The 19,245-nt window shown below is 43.2% G+C and overlaps 1 protein-coding gene across 1 annotated transcript in view; it reads left to right on the top strand.

Annotated features, from left to right (window-relative positions):
- col4a5 (collagen, type IV, alpha 5 (Alport syndrome)) overlaps nucleotides 1-18,318 on the top strand; it is an 87,356-nt gene extending 69,038 nt beyond the window's left edge. Inside the window, 9 exon segments of the mRNA XM_070435045.1 lie at nucleotides 1,713-1,846; nucleotides 2,035-2,107; nucleotides 3,825-3,896; nucleotides 4,056-4,184; nucleotides 4,400-4,498; nucleotides 15,146-15,358; nucleotides 15,690-16,024; nucleotides 16,284-16,456; nucleotides 16,681-18,318. Of these exon segments, the coding sequence (XP_070291146.1) occupies nucleotides 1,713-1,846; nucleotides 2,035-2,107; nucleotides 3,825-3,896; nucleotides 4,056-4,184; nucleotides 4,400-4,498; nucleotides 15,146-15,358; nucleotides 15,690-16,024; nucleotides 16,284-16,456; nucleotides 16,681-16,762 (1,310 nt within the window). The 3' untranslated portion in view covers nucleotides 16,763-18,318.
- The last annotated feature ends 927 nt before the right edge of the window (nucleotides 18,319-19,245 follow it).

The raw sequence follows: 19,245 nt of genomic DNA, 5'->3' as shown, positions 1-19,245 counted from the left end.
CACAATCCATATCTAAATTGTCTCAAGGCTTAAAAATCCTTCTTTAACCTGTCTCCTCCCCTTCATCTACAATGATCGACGTGCTTTTAAGTGATATCAATAAGGGATCATAGCTTTCACCTGGATTCACCTGGTCAGTCTATGTCATGGAAAGAGCATTTGTATACACAGTGTACATGTACATACTGTATATAGTATATTATAGAAGCTGTATTGAGCCCAGTACTACTAGCCCAGCTCTGTGCCAGGATAGGRGTCATCTCCAGTTGTGGGGGGGGATGAGAGCGATGGTATGACATGTACTTCCTGTTTCCTGTGTCTTGGCTCCACCCCCTGTGGTGTGGACCCTCCCCCTCTGATGACACGTTCGTCCGTACCCAGGTCCCGAAGGTCAGAGTTCCAGTACACAGGCGTCTGTTCTACTGCATGTTCTCCTGGTCTAGAATACAAATCTAGAACCCTTAACCTCACTGTGTTGCTGATTGATCTTGGATCTTGGATTTAGAATTTAATCATTATTTTCTTCCCTTAATTTTCTGATCCTTCCTTTTTTACTCCTGCTAATCTCACTTTTCCTTCTGATTGAGTAGTCACACTGGTCAAATAACCATAACTAAAATGATTTTAACTTTTGCTTGAAATAATTTTTGTATGTTTTAGAATGTACAGTATGTGGTYACATACATCTTTGAATAATCAATACCTTTTTTAACAGACACTATTTCTGATGAATGAATTATTGGTTCGCTAACACACAAACCTCTAACACTAAAAACAGTCATTSTAATTCTGTTCAACTTGGAATTGACAAATTTCTTGAAAATGTASTTGATAAACATGAATTTAGCATCATGTAGTTTAAAGATAATAAGTTGTTAGCATTTTTTCCATTAACTTTCATATGTAAGAACTAGCACTATTTAGCTTTTAGAAATAAGTTCACTGTATCTTATATGTAGACAGCCAAATCCCAAACAGGTATTAATTTAAATGAAATAACAATATTGAAACACAAACATAACATATGGTTTGCCCTGAGGTTTGGTTGTGTCAGACGTTAGCCTGATGGTGTATCGATCTATGCTAACTCTTGCCTCTTGTTTTAAACCCTTCARATTCTGCCGCACCGGCTCTGCTATTCCCGGAATTCTGGGATACCTAGGTCCTCCAGGTTAGAATCCATGGTTTGATGATGATGACCTTTGTTGTTCTGTGGTGATGAAACTGAWCTGTGTACATTTTGTTTGGCCTGGTCCCAGATCCGTTTGTGCTCTTGCCAACTCATTGCTGTCATTGTTAGCATGGTAGCACAAACAGACTGGCACTCAGGCTAGCATTTTGTTGAATTGGGTACAACTTAACCATGCTGGTGATTTGTTAACCACAATTTACTTTTCAGGATGGGTTGTGAAGCCTAACAAAAGACTATAGCCTACACAGACACTGTACACCCCGCAATACACAAAACATTCTTGAACACACACTCAAGTCTCCCCCTTTATACTGTATTTATACTGTTTTTAAATAGTTMTATGTACGCATGCAGTTTTATGCTATGTTGACTGTTGATGTTAGTGTTATACAGTAACCATGGAGATAGATCAACTGGATCTAGTTTTATCTCTATGGTTATTTTTATTGTTATTTGTTATAATGTCAGGTTGAGATGAGTGTTATCTCTGACCTCTAACCTTTGACCTATTCGTGTGAAGGTCCTCCTGGCTCTGAAGGTCCCCGTGGCCCTGTCGGCAGCGGTGGGACCAAAGGTGAGAAGGGAATTTCCGGAATTCCTGGATCGCCTGGTTTCCCCGGAGCGAAGGGAGAATTTGGAACGCCCGGATTCCCGGTAAGGAACCAGTCAACTTAGATCCTTGGATCTCCTTCCCCCATTGATAGCAGGATGTGTCAAATATAGACACTTACTCYGGGGATAGGGGCTATGGGTTGGTTTGGGATTGTATGAAGTAAATTGAAAATTCCATCTGGGATTGGGATATTATATGACCCCTGACCTCTCCCCTATCATGTGACCAGGGTAATTCTGGCCTTCCTGGTACCAAAGGGTTGAAGGGAGACCTCGGACTGCCTGGAGTTCCCGGATTCCCAGGTCAGTCAGGAATAACATTCCCATTCCTAGTCGATCACCAAACATTTCTGTAAATAAAAACAATGATAAAGCCTCGCGTTCTTATTTTTTTTAAATTAGTTTCGCACTGTTGGTGTTAGGTGCACTTGATTCAGCAACCCTAGTACCGGTAAGGCAAAGTGTTTGCATTTTGAACCATTTCATGTGTCTGAAGGTAGAACCCCGCCAACTGGTCCAGAGAGCAAATCAAGTGTACCTAAGCCTAGCAGCTGGCAGTCAATAGCTCAGATCATGTGTCTGCCAGTTTCCTGACGCCATAAACTGTAAAAACAAAAAGCCTAGAATGCACAGCAAAGTTGATAATATGAGATTTCAAAACTTTTAAAACCATGACTAAAGAGAGATTAAATGAATCAGCGAAGAGCTGCTGTTTTATAAAGTAAGTTCGTGTTTAAGTTGTTATTCAGCACTGTCAACACTTTGTTCAACACTTTTGTAAGCCATCGAATGTGCTTACTTACTTACTTACTTACTTTATTGTCCCCATGGGGAAATTTTGTTGGCAGTGTCATGTACACATTTAAAGTGGCATAAATACAAAACAAGATTGACAATACAACTTTCATAACAGTCACGCACCAATAAATAAAATAAAATTTAAAATTTAAAAAAGACTAGCCTGCTGGCCTTACGGGGTCAATGGGAACATTTGCCCGAGCTATTTAAGAGGGATATCACACCTGGCACAAATGATTGTCTCGTTCTATTTTTCCTACTGAGGGGTGCCCTATACCTGCGCCCAGAGGGAGTAATCAAAGTCCAGGTACAGGGGGTGACTGGGTCTAAAATGATTTTGTGAGCCTTACGGAGGGCCCTGACCTTAAAAATCTCATCCAGGCCTGTCCGTTCTTCCTACTTCCACTCACGCTGCAACCAGCACTGCAGCTGCAATGAATGAGTATAGCAAAGAGTTTTGATAAGCTTGTGTTGTTATTATTGGCGGCTCATGTCTTTTTTAATACCGAGGAGTATTTCACTTTCTCTGGTCATAGGACTAACATCATGAATTGGTGCATGAGGCAGAAAGAATGCAGTGCGACTTAAGTTTCGCCATTAGCTGGAAGACTGTGTCCCCTTTTCTCAGCAGAGGGAGGGAAAAAGGAGGGACGGTGAGTCGGGTGAGAGGTAGCTGCTCCCTCCCTAACCCTCAGACTGACCATCAGATGCAGGCCATCTGTCCATAGGAGAAAAGTGTATAATTATGCTCACTCAGCTGCGCCTCACAAGTAATACAACAAATATTTATTACCAAGTGTGGATCATATACCTAAAATGTGTAAATATAATTTCAAAATGGTCTGAGAAGAACAATATTGGCAGGGCAATTCAAGTGTAGCCAATATGCAGTGATAATGTATTGGGCCTATAGCKTATTGCACAAACATAATTTCCACAAAACTGTTTTTAATTGGTTAATGTTGCATAGACTTAAGTTTTTTAAGTAATGTAAAAAAAAATCTGAGTGGTAGTTCCCGGCTTGCATTTTGAAAAGGTTTGTGACCACGGGTATATGTGAATGTCCCATCATAGGTATCTCTGTTGACAATATTCCCTCATCTCCCTTATTTCCCTTCCTCTCCACCTCTCTCACTCTACTCCCTTCCTCTCTCTTTCCTCCCCCCTCTCTCTCCTTCCTCTCTCTCTACTCCCTCTCTCCACCTCTCGCTCTCTACCCCAGGACCAAAGGGAGATTCTGGAATCCCTGGATCATCTGGTCTCCCTGGAGAACCCGGAGATGCTGGCACTYCTGGTGAGTCTTCACCCCTCATCCCCTCTGCGTGCGCACACACACACACATAGACACACCCTCCCAAACACCTACACACACTCCCAAAAACTCTAACTGACATCTCTGGTGTACCCCACTTCTCTTCTCTGAAACCTCTCTCGTTGTCATCTTTAATCTCAGGACCCCCAGGTGACCCAGGTTTTGCTCCAGCCCCCATCGTGCTGAAGGGAGAGCGTGGCTCCCCTGGCCCTTCAGGTCTACCAGGCGGCCGTGGCGCCACAGGACCCCCCGGACTGGAGGGACTCTCAGGTCAGTGGACTGTCATACCCAGTGTCTGTTTGCCATAGGAGAGTTTTATATTRAGTTCATAAAGTTAATTACAATTAGATTAATTCTTACCAGAGGATGCTTGAAGCTGCAGTTAGCTGCAGTTCTTTATCATTAGCTAGTTACAAGAGCTAGCGAAGAGAGTTTTCCGCTTGGAGGTATATGAGGTCACTGATGAGTCKTCTGGTCTGTTCCAGGTCAGCCCGGTCAGCCAGGAGACCCCGGTCCTGAGGGACCCCCAGGATTCAGTGGAGCCTCCGGSCGCAAGGGAGACCCAGGACCCGCCGGACAGCCAGGTAAGATTGCCATCTTCCTCAGGTCCATAGCACACAAATACTTCAAATCTCTCTTACACAGACCTAACCTTCCATTGTGTATATCAGTTAGTAGTCATATAGTATTAGTCAATAGTCATTACAATACGTAGCTCTAGAAGTATAAAATAAACTCAAGTCAACTTAGTTATAGTATTGTTCATTGAGTTCAGTGAGTTAATTGACAGGACAAACAAGATTGAGTCCTAAGACAGACCTTAGTCAAATACATTGAGGTGCCTTTGATTTAGCCATGACTTTGCACTTTTGGGACTATTTCATTGGGTCCATTGTACTTGCCAAACTAAATCAAGTATTAGAAAAGTACACTATATATACAAAAGCATGTGGACACCCCTTCAAATTRAGAGGATTCAGCTATTTCAGCCACACCCGTTGCTGACYGGTGTATWAAATCGAGCACACAGCCACYCAATCTCCATAAACAAACATTGGCAGTAGAATGGCCTTACTGAAGAGCTCAGTGACTTTCAACCTGACACTGACATAGGATGCCACCTTTGCAACAAGTCACTTCATCAGATTTCTGCTCTGCTAGAACTGCCCCGGTCAAGTGCTGTTATTGTGAAGTGGAAACGGCTAGGAGCACCAGCCGTGAATTGGTAGGTCACACAAGCTCACTGAACGAGACCGCTGAGTGCTGAAGTGCGTAGCGKGTAAAAAAATTATCTGTCCTCGGTTGCAACACTCACTACCGGATTCCAAACTGCCTCTGGAAGCAACGTCAGCACAAGAKCTGTTCATCGGGAGCTTCATGAAATGGGTTTCCATGGCCGAGCAGCCGACCATGCGCAATGCCAAGTGTTCAGCTGGAGTGGTTTAAAGCTCGCCGGCATTGGACTCTGGAGCAGTGAAAATGRGTTCTCTGGAGTGATGAATCACACTTCACCATTTGGCAGTCCGACAAACAAATCTGGGTTTGGTGGATGCCAGCTGTAAAGTTTGTTGGAGGAGGAATAATGGTCTGGGGCTGTTTTTCATGGTTTGGCTAGGCCCCTTTGTTCCAGTGAAGGGAAATCTTAACACACAACGACATTCTAGACGATTCTGTGCTTCCAACTTTGTGGCAACAGTTTGGGGAAGGCCCTTTTCTGTTTCAGCATGACAATGCCCCTGTGCGCAAAGCGAGGTCRGTACAGAAGTGGTTTGTCGAGATCAGTGTGGAAGAACATGACTGGCCTGCACAGAGCCCTGACCTCAACCCCATCGAATACCTTTGGAATGAATTGGAATGGCGACMGCGAGCCAGGCCTAATCGCCCAGAATCAGTGCKCTTCCTTACTAATGCTCTTATGACTGAATGGAAGCCAGTCCCCCCAGCAATGTTCCAACATCTAGTGGAAGAGTACAGGCTGTTATAGCAGCAAAGGTGGGACCAACTCCATGTTAATGCCCATGATTTTGGAATGAGATGTTCGACAAGCAGGTGTCTACATACTTTTGGTCATGTAGTGTGTTTCACATTTTAACCCAGATCTGTCAGAGAAAACCAGAAATAGTTTGGCCAAATGTTCCTCCATGTTGGAATCGTTATTAATATCAACACATACTGGTATACATATTTGAATAATGTAATTATTATTAATGTTCCCACTGCTCTGTTCCCTGTTTTCTCAAACTCACTGTGACAATATCATTATAGCACATCTTCAAATCAAATCAAATGTTATTTGTCACATACACATGCTTAGCAGATGTTCATGCGAGTGTAGCGAAATGCTTGTGCTTCTAGTTCTGACCATGCAGGAATATCTAACATAAGTAAGTAATCTAACCTAACAATTTCACAACAACTACCTTATGGATGATAGCGGGGTGAACAGGCAGTGGCTCGGGTGGTTGTTGTCCTTGGTGATCTTTTTGGCCTTCCTGTGACATCGGGTGGTGTAGGTGTCCTGGAGGGCAGGTAGTTTGCCCCCGGTGATGCGTTGTGCAGACCTCACTACCCTCTGGAGAGCCTTACGGTTATGGGCGGAGCAGTTGCCGTACCAGGCGGTGATACAGCCCGACAGGATGCTCTCGATTGTGCATCTGTAAAAGTTTGTGAGTGTTTTTGGTGACAAGCCGAATTTATTCAGCCTCCTGAGGTTGAAGAGGCGCTGCTGCGCCTTCTTCACCACTCTGTCTGTGTCGGTGGACCATTTCAGTTTGTCCGTGATGTGTACGCCGAGGAACTTAAAACTTTCCACCCTCTCCACTACTGTCCCATCAGTGTGGATAGGGGTCTGCTCCCTCTACTGTTTCCTGAAGTCCACGATCATCTCCTTTGTTTTGTTGACATTGAGTGTGAGGTTATTTTCCTGACACCACACTCCGAGGGCCCTCACCTCCTCCCTGTGGGCCGTCTCGTCGTTGTTGGTTATCAAGCCTACCACTGTAGTGTTGTCTGCAAACTTGAGTTGGAGGCGTGCATGGCCACGCAGTCGTGGGTGAACAGGGAATACAGGAGAGGGCTGAGAACGCACCCTTGTAGGGCCCCAGTGTTGAGGATCAGCGGGGTGGAGATGTTGTTACCTACCCTCACCACCTGGGGGCGGCCCGTCAGGAAGTCCAGGACCCAGTTGCACAGGGCGGGATCGAGACCCAGGGTCTCGAGCTTAATGACGAATTTGGAGGGTACTATGGTGTTAAATGCTAAGCTGTAGTCGGTGAACAGCATTCTTATATACAGTGGGGCAAAAAAGTATTTAGTCAGCCACCAATCTGGTGCAAGTTCTCCCACTTAAAAAGATGAGAGAGGCATGTAATCATCATAGGTACACTTCAACTATGACAGACAAAATGAGGGGAAAAAATCCAGAAAATCATATTGTAGGATTTTTAATGAATTTATTTGCAAATTATGGTGGAAAATAAGTATTTGGTCACCTACAAACAAAACAGATTTCTGGCTCTCCACAGACCTGTAACTTCTTCTTTAAGAGCTCCTCTGTCCTCCACTCGTTACTGTATTAATGGCACCTGTTTGAACTTGTTATCAGTATAAAAGACACCTGTCCACAACCTCAAACAGTCACACTCCAAACTCCACTATGGCCAAGACCAAAGAGCTGTCAAAGGACACCAGAAACAAAATTGTAGACCTGCACCAGGCTGGGAAGACTGAATCTGCAATAGGTAAGCAGCTTGGTTTGAAGAAATCAACTGTGGGAGCAATTATTAGGAAATGGAAGACATACAAGACCACTGATAATCTCCCTCGATCTGGGGCTCCACGCAAGATCTCACCCCGTGGGGTCAAAATGATCACAAGAACGGTGAGCAAAATCCCAGAACCACACGGGGGAACCTAGTGAATGACCTGCAGAGAGCTGGGACCAAAGTAACAAAAGCCAACCATCAGTAACACACTACGCCGCCAGGGACTCAAATCCTGCAGTGCCAGACGTGTCCCCCTGCTTAAGCCAGTACATGTCCAGGCCCATCTGAAGTTTGCTAGAGAGCATTTGGATGATCCAGAAGAAGATTGGGAGAATGTCATATGGTCAGATGAAACCAAAATATAACTTTTTGGTAAAAACTCAACTCGTCGTGTTTGGAGGACAAAGAATGCTGAGTTGCATCCAAAGAACACCATACCTACTGTGAAGCATGAGGGTGGAAACATCATGCTTTGGGGCTGTTTTTCTGCAAAGGGACCAGGACGACTGATCCGTGTAAAGGACAGAATGAATGGGGCCATGTATCGTGAGATTTTGAGTGAAAACCTCCTTCCATCAGCAAGGGCATTGAAGATGAAACGTGGCTGGGTCTTTCAGCATGACAATGATCCCAAACACACCGCCCGGGGCAACGAAGGAGTGGCTTCGTAAGAAGCATTTCAAGGTCCTGGAGTGGCCTAGCCAGTCTCCAGATCTCAACCCCATAGAAAATCTTTGGAGGGAGTTGAAAGTCCGTGTTGCCCAGCAACAGCCCCAAAACATCACTGCTCTAGAGGAGATCTGCATGGAGGAATGGGCCAAATACCATCAACAGTGTGTGAAAACTTGTGAAGACTTACAGAAAACGTTTGACCTCTGTCATTGCCAAACAAGGGTATATAACAAAGTATTGAGAAACTTTTTGTTATTGACCAAATACTTATTTTCCACCATATTTTGCAAATAAATTTATTAAAAATCCTACAATGTGATTTTCTGGATTTTTTTTTTCTCATTTTGTCTGTCATAGTTGAAGTGTACCTATGATGATTACAGCCTCTCTCATCTTTTTAAGTGGGAGAACTTGCACAATTGGTGGCTGACTAAATACTTTTTTGCCCCACTGTAGGTATTCTCTCTTGTCAGATGGGTTAGGGCAGTGTGCAGTGTGGTTGCGATTGCGATTGCGTCGTCTGTAAACCTATTTGGGGCGGTAAGCAAATTGGAGTGGGGTCCTAGGGTGTCAGGTAGGGTGGAGGTGATATGGTCCTTGACTAGTCTCTCAAAGCACTTCATGATGACGGAAGTGAGTGCTACTGATCATTATACCATGTCTTACTGATCATTATAGCTAGGGATGTGCATCTTTCCCTTTCAAGATGATTCGATACATATTTGAATACATGGGCTCAACGATACGTTGTAGTTTGAAACGATTCGATGCAATTCCGTTTGATTAGAGACCGAATAAATGTGATTTGGCACTGACTTGTGTGTGTGTAAATGATGTATGCCTGTGGTGTATGTACTATGCAGGCTCATGAGCTGAGCCATTAGGGAGACTAGGCATCTACCACCCCACTACCACTAACAGACAAAGCTCATTCAGAAAGGGGGTGGTATTCTCAATGTATTGTTTGCTGTCATTATCTGTCTGTTTGTAAAACTGAAAATTKATTWAAAAAAAAAGTTAGATGGTGAGTGGAAGGGAACAGCAATCTTCAAGTCTTTCCACAGTTTTTCAATGGGATTCAAGTCTGGCCTTTGAATGGACCACTCAAGGACTTTCACATMCTTGTTCTGAAGCCATTCCAGTCTTGCTTTGGCTGTATGATTGTGGTCATTGTCCTGTTGGAGTGTAAATCTTCGCCCCCAGTCTAAGTTCGTTTGCACTCTGAAGCAGGTTCTCATCAAGAATTTGCCTGTATTTGGCTCCATTCACTGTTCCATCTATCCTTACCAGTCTCCCTGTCCCTGCTGCTGAAAGCATCCACATAGCGTGATGCTGCCACCACAATGCTTCACGGTTGGGGTGGTGTTAAGACGGGTGATGAGCTGTGCCTGGTTTTCTCCAGACACAGCTCTTTGCATTCAGGCCAAAGCGTTCAATCTTTGTCTCATCAGACCACATAATCTTATGCCTTATGATCTCTGAGTTTTTCACGGGGGGTTTTGCAAGCTCCAGGTGTGCTGTCATGTGCCTTTTTCTCAGGAGTGGCTTCCATCTGGTCACTCTCCCATAAAGCCTAGATTGGTGAAGTGCTGTAGAGACTTATCCTTCTGGCAAGTTCTTCCACCTCAGCCAAGGAACCCTGTAGTTCTTTCAGGTCCTTCTTGCCCGGTTGTTTAGTTTGGTAGGACGGCTAGAGTCTGGGTCGTTCCATATTTTTTCAATTTCCCAGTGATGGAGAGCACTGTGCTCTTGGAAACGTTCAACACTCTAGAAATTGTTGTATACCCTTCCCCAGATGGCAAGAAAAAATACGTGAACCCTTTGGAAATACCTGGATTTCTGCATAAATTGGTCATAAAATGTAATCTGATAACTGGTTGACCCTCCTTTGGCAGCAATAACCTCAACCAAACATTTTCTGTAGTTGCGGATCAGACCTGCACAACGGTCAGGAGGAATTTTGGCCATTCCTCTTTACAAAACTGTTTCAGTTCAGCAATATTGTTGGGATGTCTGGTGTGAACTGCTCTCTTGAGGTCATACCACAGCATCTCAATCGGGTTGAGGTCAGGACTCTGACTGGGCCACTCCAGAAGGCGTATTTTCTTCTGTTGAAGCCATTCTGTTGTAGATTTACTTCTGTGTTTTGGGTCGTTGTCCTGTTGCATCACCCAACTTCTGTTGAGCTTCAATTGGCGGACAGATAGCCTTACATTCTCCTGCAAAACGTCTTGATAAACTTGGGAATTCATTTTTCCGTCTCATAGCAAGCTGTCCAGGCCCTGAGGCAGCAAAGCAGCCCCAAACCATGATGCTCCCTCCACCATACAGTTGGGATGAGGTTTTGATGTTGGTGTGCTGTGCCTTTTTTTCTCCACACATAGTGTTGTGTGTTCCTTCCAAACAACGCAACTGTAGTTTCATCTGTCCACAGAATATTTTGCCAGTAGCGCTGTTGAACATCCAGGTGCACTTTTGCAAACTTCAGACGTGCAGCAATGGTTTTTTTGGACAGCAGTGGCTTCTTCCGTGGTGTCCTCCCATGAACACCATTCTTGTTTAGTGTTTTACGTATCGTAGACTCGTCAACAGAGATGTTAGCATGTTCCAGATATTTCCATAAGTCTTTAGCTGACACTCTAGGATTCTTCTTAACCTCATTGAGCATTCTGCGCTGTGCTCTTGCAGTCAATTTTGCAGGACGGCTACTCCTAGGGAGAGTAGCAACAGTGCTGAACTTTCTCCATTTATAGACAATTTGTCATACCGTGGACTGATGAACATCAAGGCTTTTAGAGATACTTTTGTAACCCTTTACAGCTTTATGCAAGTCAACAATTCTTAATCTTGGGTCTTCTGAGATCTCTTTTGTTCGAGGCATGGTTCACATCAGGCAATTCTTCTTGTGAATAGCAAACTCCAATTTTGTGAGTGTTTTTTATAGGGCAAGGCAGCTCTAACCAACATCTCCAATCTCGTCTCATTGATTGGACTCCATGTTAGCTGACTCCTGACTCCAATTAGCTTTTGGAGAAGTCATTAGCCTAGGGGTTCACATACTTTTCCCGACCTACAAATACAATAATTTGTGCGTTATTAATTTAAGCACACTATGTTTGTCTATTGTTGTGACTTAGATGAAGATCAGATCAAATTTGATGACCAATTTATGCAGAACTCCAGCTAATTCCAAAGGGTTCACATACTTTTTCTTGCCACTGTATTTGCCTCATCACAATTCTATCTCGGAGATCTATGGACAGTTTCTTGGATGTGATGATATAGTTTCAGCTCTGATATTCACTGTCAACTGTGGGACCTTATATAGACAGGTGGGTTTCTTTCTAAATCATGTCCAAACAATTGGATTGGCTTCAGGTGGACTCCAATCAAGTTGTAGTGATTTCTCAAGGATGATCAAATGAAATTGGAGGCACCTGAGCTCAATTTGGAGTGTCATAGCAAAGGGGTGTGAATGCTTCTCTCAACCAGCTTCACCTGAAATGCTTTTCCCAACAGTCTTGAAGGACTTCCCACATATGCTGAGCACTTGTTGGCTGCTTTTCTTTCACGCTGCGGTCCAACTCAATCCAAACCATCTCAATTGGGTTTAGGTCTGGTGATTGTAGAGGACAGGTCATCTGATGCAGCCCTCCATCACTCTGCTTCTTGGTCAAATAGCCCTTACACAGTCTGTAGGTGTGTTGGGTCATTGTCCTGTTGAAAAACAATTGAGAGACCCACTAAGCGCAAACCAGACAGGATGGTGTATCGCTGCAGAGTGCTGTGGTAGCCATGCTGGTTGTATGCTTTGAATTCTAAATAAATCACTGACAGTGTCACCAGAAAAGCACCCCCACACCATCACWCCTCCTCCTCCATGCTTCACGGTGGGAACCACACATGCGGAGATCATCCGTTCACCTACTCTGCGTCTCACAAAGACACGGCGGTCGGGACCAAAAGTCTCACATTTGGACTCATCAGACCAAAGGACAGATTTCCACCGGTCTAATGTCCATTGCTCATGTCTGCAGCAGAGGTAACTCTGGGTCTTCCTTTCCTGTGGTGGATGTAACGATATGCGCTGCGAGTCGGGAAGCAAGTTCAGGGAGTGTGTTTTAATAAAATAAACATAATCCAAAACAATAAACACTAACAGCACACAGACATGAAACAGAAACAATGATGCCTGGGGAATGAACCAAAGGGAGCGACATATAAAGGGAAGGTAATCAGYGAAGGGATGGAGTCCAGGTGAGTCTGACGACGCACAGGTGCGCGTAACGATGGTGACAGGTGTGCGCCATAACGAGCAGCCTGGTGAGCACACGTGACAGTACCTCCTCCCTGACGTGCGGCTCCAGCCGCAWGACGCCAACCAAAGGGACGATCCCGGGGATCAGGAGAGGACCGGTCACTCCTGCTGATGCGCGGGAACCTGACAGACCGGCTGAGGCAGGGGAGCCGGTCGATCTGGTTGAGGCATGAGAGCCTGACGAGCCGGCGGAGGCAGGGGAGCCTGGCGATCTGTCCGAGGCATGAGAGCCTGTAGGGGCTCCCGGACCCGACGTCATTCCCACTGAAACAAAAAKAAAAAACACTCCCTGATGCTTCCCTTAGGTGAGGCGTCATTGTTGCTGTTTCAGTTTCATGTCTGTGCGTTGTTSGTGTTTCTTGTTTTGTATTATGTTGCATTTATTTATTAAAACACTCACTCCCTGAACATCGTTACAGTGGTTCTCATGAGAGCCAGTTTCATCATAGTGCTTGATGGTTTTTGCGACTGCACTTGAAGAAACTTACAGTTCTTGAAATTTTGACTGACCTTCTTGTTTTAAAGTAATGATGGACTGTTGTTTCTCTTTGCTTATTTGAGCTGTTCTTGCCATAATATGGACTTGGTCTTTACCAAATAAGGCTATGTTCTGTGTACCAACCCTACCTTGTCACAACAAAACTGATTGGCTCAAATGTATCAAGTTGGAAAGAAATGCCAGWAATMAACTTTTAACAAGGCACACCTGTTAGTTGAAATGCATTCCAGGTGACTACATCATGAAGCTGGTTGAGAGAATGCCAAGAGTGTGCAAAGATGTCATCAACGCAAATGGTGGCTACTTTGAAGAATCTCAAATATAAAATATTTGATGAACACTTTTTTGGTTACTACATGATTCCATATGTGTTATTTCATCGTGTTGATGTCTTCACTATTATTCTACAATGTAGAAAATAGTAATAATAAAGAAAAACCATTGAATGAGTCGGTGTGTCCAAACTTTTGACTGGTACTGTATATCACTCCTCGCCTATCCAGCTGATGTGTGGTGAGTGTTCTGGCACAATAATGGTTGCTGTGCATCACCCAGGTGGGTGCTACACATTTGTGGTGGATGAGGTTGAGTACCTCAGTTGGTAGAAAAGCACTATATAAATCCAATCAATTATTATTAAAATAAAATATATTGTAAGCCCTGTTCAGCAGGTACAGTGCCTTCAGAAAGTATTCACACCCTTGACTTTTTTATTGTGTTACAGCCTGAATTTAAAATGGATTACATTTAGATTTTGTGTCACGGGCCTACACACAATACCCCATAATGTCAAAGTGGAACTATGTTTTTAGATTTTTTTTAAATATTATTATTATTATTATTTTTTTTTACAAATGAGTAGAAAATGAATATCTGAAATGTCTTGAGTCAATAAGTATTTAGCCCCTTTGTTATGGCAAACCTAAATAAGTTCAGGAGTAAAAATGTGCTTAACAAGTCACATAATAAATTGCATGCTACATTTTAATCAGTTTGGGGTCCGCGGACCAATGTCCGATCTTAAACATTTGAATCGGGGACCGATATGGTGAATCGTTACATCCCTAATTATAGCACATCTAAAGCTTTCACACTGGCAGTTTTGATTCTAATCTGATAATTTTTCTGCAGCCTGAATCAGATATTTCAAGCCAGATACAAATCAGATTTCTGGCCATGTGACTTGTGTCTAAACAGTTAAATCTCATTTATTTTCCATTAAGTGGTTTGTAGACTGTTTTTTGGCATATATTGTTGCATGCTAGCTACTCTGTTGACAGTTTGACAAGAACGTGGTATTACTAGCTAGTTAATTGTTTACAAACAAATTTGAGAATGTGCTAGCAAGCTAAACTGCTACCTAGCTAACTAGTTGACTGTTGTTGCTAGCCAAAAATTACTTGTTTTGAAAGGTGGATCATCTTATCCTTTGAGGCTTTWGTGTTCTTACACTGATTTCGAACATTCAAAGCAACTGGGAAAGTTCTATGGCAGGCGTAGTTGTGACCTTAGCTTGCTACATAACTTCTGATTGAGAGGGAGCACGAGCATCACCACCAACCAGCCAACACTACTGCACACACACGCGTCATTACCATGACAGCTACCTTAGCCACGTCTGCAAATGACTAAAGTCTGAACATACACAAATCCGATTTGGACATGTGTAACTCGCTGTTTGGACAGTCAGTCTTCCAAAACTTTTTTTTTTTTTTTTAAACAACTGATTTGAGCATTAAGGCCTGTAGTGTGAACAAGGCATTACTGATCATTGTAGCACATCTTACTGATCATTGTAGCACATCTTACTGATTATACTGATCATTGTAGCACATCTTACTGATTATACTGATCATTGTAGCACATCTTACTCTGCCAAGAACTTTACTCTGCCTAAGATATGTAGTATTATACAATTCATTGAGTTGTTAATGTTCCCCATGCTTTGTCTTTTATCTCTTCTATCCCCTGTTCCCAGGTGAGCGTGGATATCCCGGTCCCCCTGGTTCAGATGGCCTGCAGGGCCCCCCAGGTCCATCTGGATCTGCCTCTGTGGCGCACGGCTTCCTGATCACCAGACACAGTCAGGGCGAGGACGTCCCCATCTGCCCAGAGGGCACCGGCCTCATCTACGACGGCTACTCTCTGCTCTACGTACAGGGCAACGAGAGGGCACACGGACAGGACCTGGGTAAGGATGGAGACTGGAGTTATATATACAAGCTGGTACACAAAGACGCATGCACACACATGCGCGGTCGCACACACACACACACACACATAGGAAATAATTCAGAGCTGGAAAAACCTCCAAACAAATTATTAAACTCTCCTCCTTCCCCCTCTCTTCTCATCCCTCTCCTCTCCTTCCTCCCTCGCCTCTCCCCTCCCTATCTCTTCTCCCCATCTTCTTGCCCCTCCTTCCCCCCCTCCCTCTCTTCTCCCCATCCTCTCGCCCCTCCCTCCTCCCCTTCATCTCTCCCCATCCTCTCGCCCCTCTTTCCTCTACTCCCTCTCTCTAGGAACTGCTGGAAGTTGCCTGCGTCGGTTCAGCACCATGCCATTCATGTTCTGTAACATCAACAACGTGTGTAACTTCGCCTCCCGTAACGACTACTCCTATTGGCCTGTCTCTTATACACATCTAGATGTGTATAAGAGACAGAGATACAATAGGAGACTGTGATTTGATCATGTCTGAGTGTGTGTATTTAACCACTCCTCTATGTGTGTGTGTTTTAGGTGTGCAGTGTGTGAGGCCCCTGCCATGGTGATCGCTGTACACAGTCAGACCATTCAGATCCCCACCTGCCCCAACTACTGGGAACCACTGTGGATCGGATACTCCTTCATTATGGTACACACACACACACACACACGCACGCACGCACGCACGCACGCACGCACGCACGCACGCACGCACACACACACACACACACACACACACACACACACACACACACACACACACACACACACACAGAGGAATCAAGTTTGACATTTTAAGTGTGTTTAAGCCACCATATGAACACACACATTTACTTTTCTCCACCAATCCCTCCCACTCCCACTCCCACTCCCCTCCTCCTCTCCCTCCCTCTCTCTTTTTATAACAGCACACTAGTGCTGGTGCTGAGGGTTCGGGTCAGGCTCTGGCCTCTCCRGGCTCCTGTCTAGAGGAATTCCGGAGCGCTCCCTTCATCGAGTGCCACGGTCGGGGGACCTGCAACTACTACGGCAACTCCTACAGCTTCTGGCTGGCCACCGTCGACCAATCAGAAATGTTCAGGTACGAGAGAATGTTGCAGAGATTATGATGGGTTTTTTCCCCTCAGTAATTGATTTATTGAATAACTGATTGGTTGATTGATCCTGAGTAATGAGGAATTACACTGAAAACATTAGATAATGTAGTTATTTGCTTGAGATGGGTAATTTTCATATAAAATGTAAAGATCCGAATGCTCATACAYTGATGCCAAACCCTGACCTCTAACCCCTGACCCCTAACAGGAAGCCACAGTCGGAGACGCTGAAAGCAGGTAACCTGCGGACGCGCGTCAGCCGCTGTGTGGTCTGTATGAAGAGGACGTAACAGCGCAGCGGCAACCGTTGCCGGGGACAACCGACAACGAACATGGCGGCGGCGGAGGGGTGGTGATGATGACGTCTCCGTGACAAGGTGGAATTCCAATGGTGTATTGTCTTCCGGAAACAACAACTTAAATGGTGCTACTGTGCAACACAGCAACAAAAGAAAAAACGCTGAAAAAATGAATCTATTTAGTCTTTTCTTCTTTTTTAATACCTCAAGTACGTCAAAAAGAAACACAAAAAAAKCATGAAAGGTGCCTTGTGTGACAAAAGTGCATTTTATTTTTATCTTTTCAAAATTTTTATTTTGTTTCAACAACAAAAATATATATATTTAGATTTTCAGTACAGTACAGAGGGTGGTACAAACATTTCATTTTTAGACAGATTTTTCTTTCATTTTTTCATTTTTTTTTTTTTTGTGTTTTACAAACGAGTGGAGTTGTCTCCGTGTTACCAAATCGGCACTTTGACGTCGGAACATCAAAGAGAAGAGATGCACTGATGAGCTTTCTTAGCGAGACTGCGTTTTTCTAGGTTTTCATTTTTATTAAATCTTTCTGTTATTCTTTCTTTTTGATTTAGTTTTTTCTCCTTGGTGGTACTAACACTGCTGTCTCTCCCAGCCTGTTAACTCTAGGCCTCATTTCTCTTTTTGTAAGTAATTAAATGTGTATATTATGTAAAACACCTTTATAGTTGTAAGACAAAACAGTTACTTAGCTATATTATGAATTTCTGGGTTGTTTTTGTTTGTTCACTCGTCTTCACTCATTTAATTGATTCATGCACTCATTCACACACTCACGCATTCACTCGCTCACATATACACTCATTCAGATATTGTACATCTATAAATGAAACAGTATTATATATATATATATATATATATATATATATATATATATTTAAAAATTTAAAAAAGTATATAGACTATTTGGCTGCGGGCGGGAGTTTTTTTTCCATCATTATTTTTATCTCCAAAAGGTATTTTTTTCACATTTCACAAAACTATTGGCATGACAACGAAACTGAGTAAACAGAGTTTCCCTGTCAACCAATCAAAAACCCTATCCTATTATGATCATGTACTGTGTATGATAATGGCAATCACTCAAGCTTTTGTATTTGATTTCTACTAGTAATCTATCGTTAACTGGGGGGTTAGAAAATTACCCGATTTCATGCCATAACAGGTTGATAATAAAATCCACTCCTGGAAATGTATATTATTGATATTAATTCAGATCTTAACACTGGTCTAGGTTGTCCCACTAGGAACTAGCGTGTCATAAGTATGCACGTAATGTTACGTACTGCGAGAATAGAATCAAATAGAATCTGTTCTATTCTTTTTTTTTCTATTCTACGGTCAACGAGGAGAGCTGTGGGGGGATGATTCTTCCTGTGATGTTGTTTTTCAAAGCTTATTTTTAATTTGTAATGTCACCATGGGGTGACATTAATTTCAAAAAATCTTTTTTTTGTTTTTTTTGTTATGTTATCCAGAAGTTGTTATAAACTTTTAAGACTGAAAAATAAACCCAATGTCCATTGTTTTGTGTGGAAACGTTTCTCCCCTATCTTGGAAGTGCACACTTCTAGTGCACACTTAAGTGCRCTGTTCCGGTACTTCGACTAATGTGTTTCTGTGCATTGTCTTATCGACATGCCTGCAGCTCACATAATAAACTTGAATCCTACAGAGCCAAGCTTCAAGGAGACATTGACTATGACAGACAATGACTAGGGATATTGTATAATAACAATGTATTTAACTTGTATTACAGAAAATAATCTCAAAGCCCATACAAAAGAAAAACAAACAACAAATGTAAATTGAGATGGTATTGAGATTGAATGTCTCAATTTGGCTTCAGATGAAAGGCTGTGTGTTGAGGCAGTTTGGATCTGAAAGGCAGTGTAGCTTCGGCTGAGGGGGAGTCGATGGTCAGTACCTCCATAGGACCTGCTTCTCCGTAGCTACTGGTTGTCCATTGCAGAACATGTAGCACCTACATGGGTGATGCCACAGCTGCTGAAAAGGACACGAGAAGTCACAACATCTTGGCAGCTGTTAAGAACAGTCCCTGAACGTCTTCTGCCATCTCTGGACACAGCATGCAGTACTTTTTGTAATTCCTTCCTGGCAGATTAAACAATAAAGTAGGGGCTGCATTATTTGAATCCAAAACAGCAAACTAGCTAGCTATAGGCGTAAGCCCCAAAAAATTATGAAAGTCAGAGTCAAGACCATGAGATGTAAATGATCAACCCCCAGATCAAACCCCTAAACATTATTTAAAAAATGTGAKGAAAAATATGAAAATAACAAAATGATGTACAATATTTACAGAGCTCTCTGCCTAGGCCAGGGGTCCACATTGTTTTTATATCAATATCAAATCGTTTCTGGGTAACAATTAAGTACTTTACTGTAATAGTTTCCCGGTAAAATTTTAAAAAATTGCTCAAGCAAGAATT

The sequence above is a fragment of the Salvelinus sp. IW2-2015 genome, linkage group LG3, assembly GCF_002910315.2.
Source record: "Salvelinus sp. IW2-2015 linkage group LG3, ASM291031v2, whole genome shotgun sequence".
Classification (NCBI taxonomy): domain Eukaryota; kingdom Metazoa; phylum Chordata; class Actinopteri; order Salmoniformes; family Salmonidae; genus Salvelinus; species Salvelinus sp. IW2-2015.
This window is presented reverse-complemented; position numbering and strand designations above follow the sequence as displayed.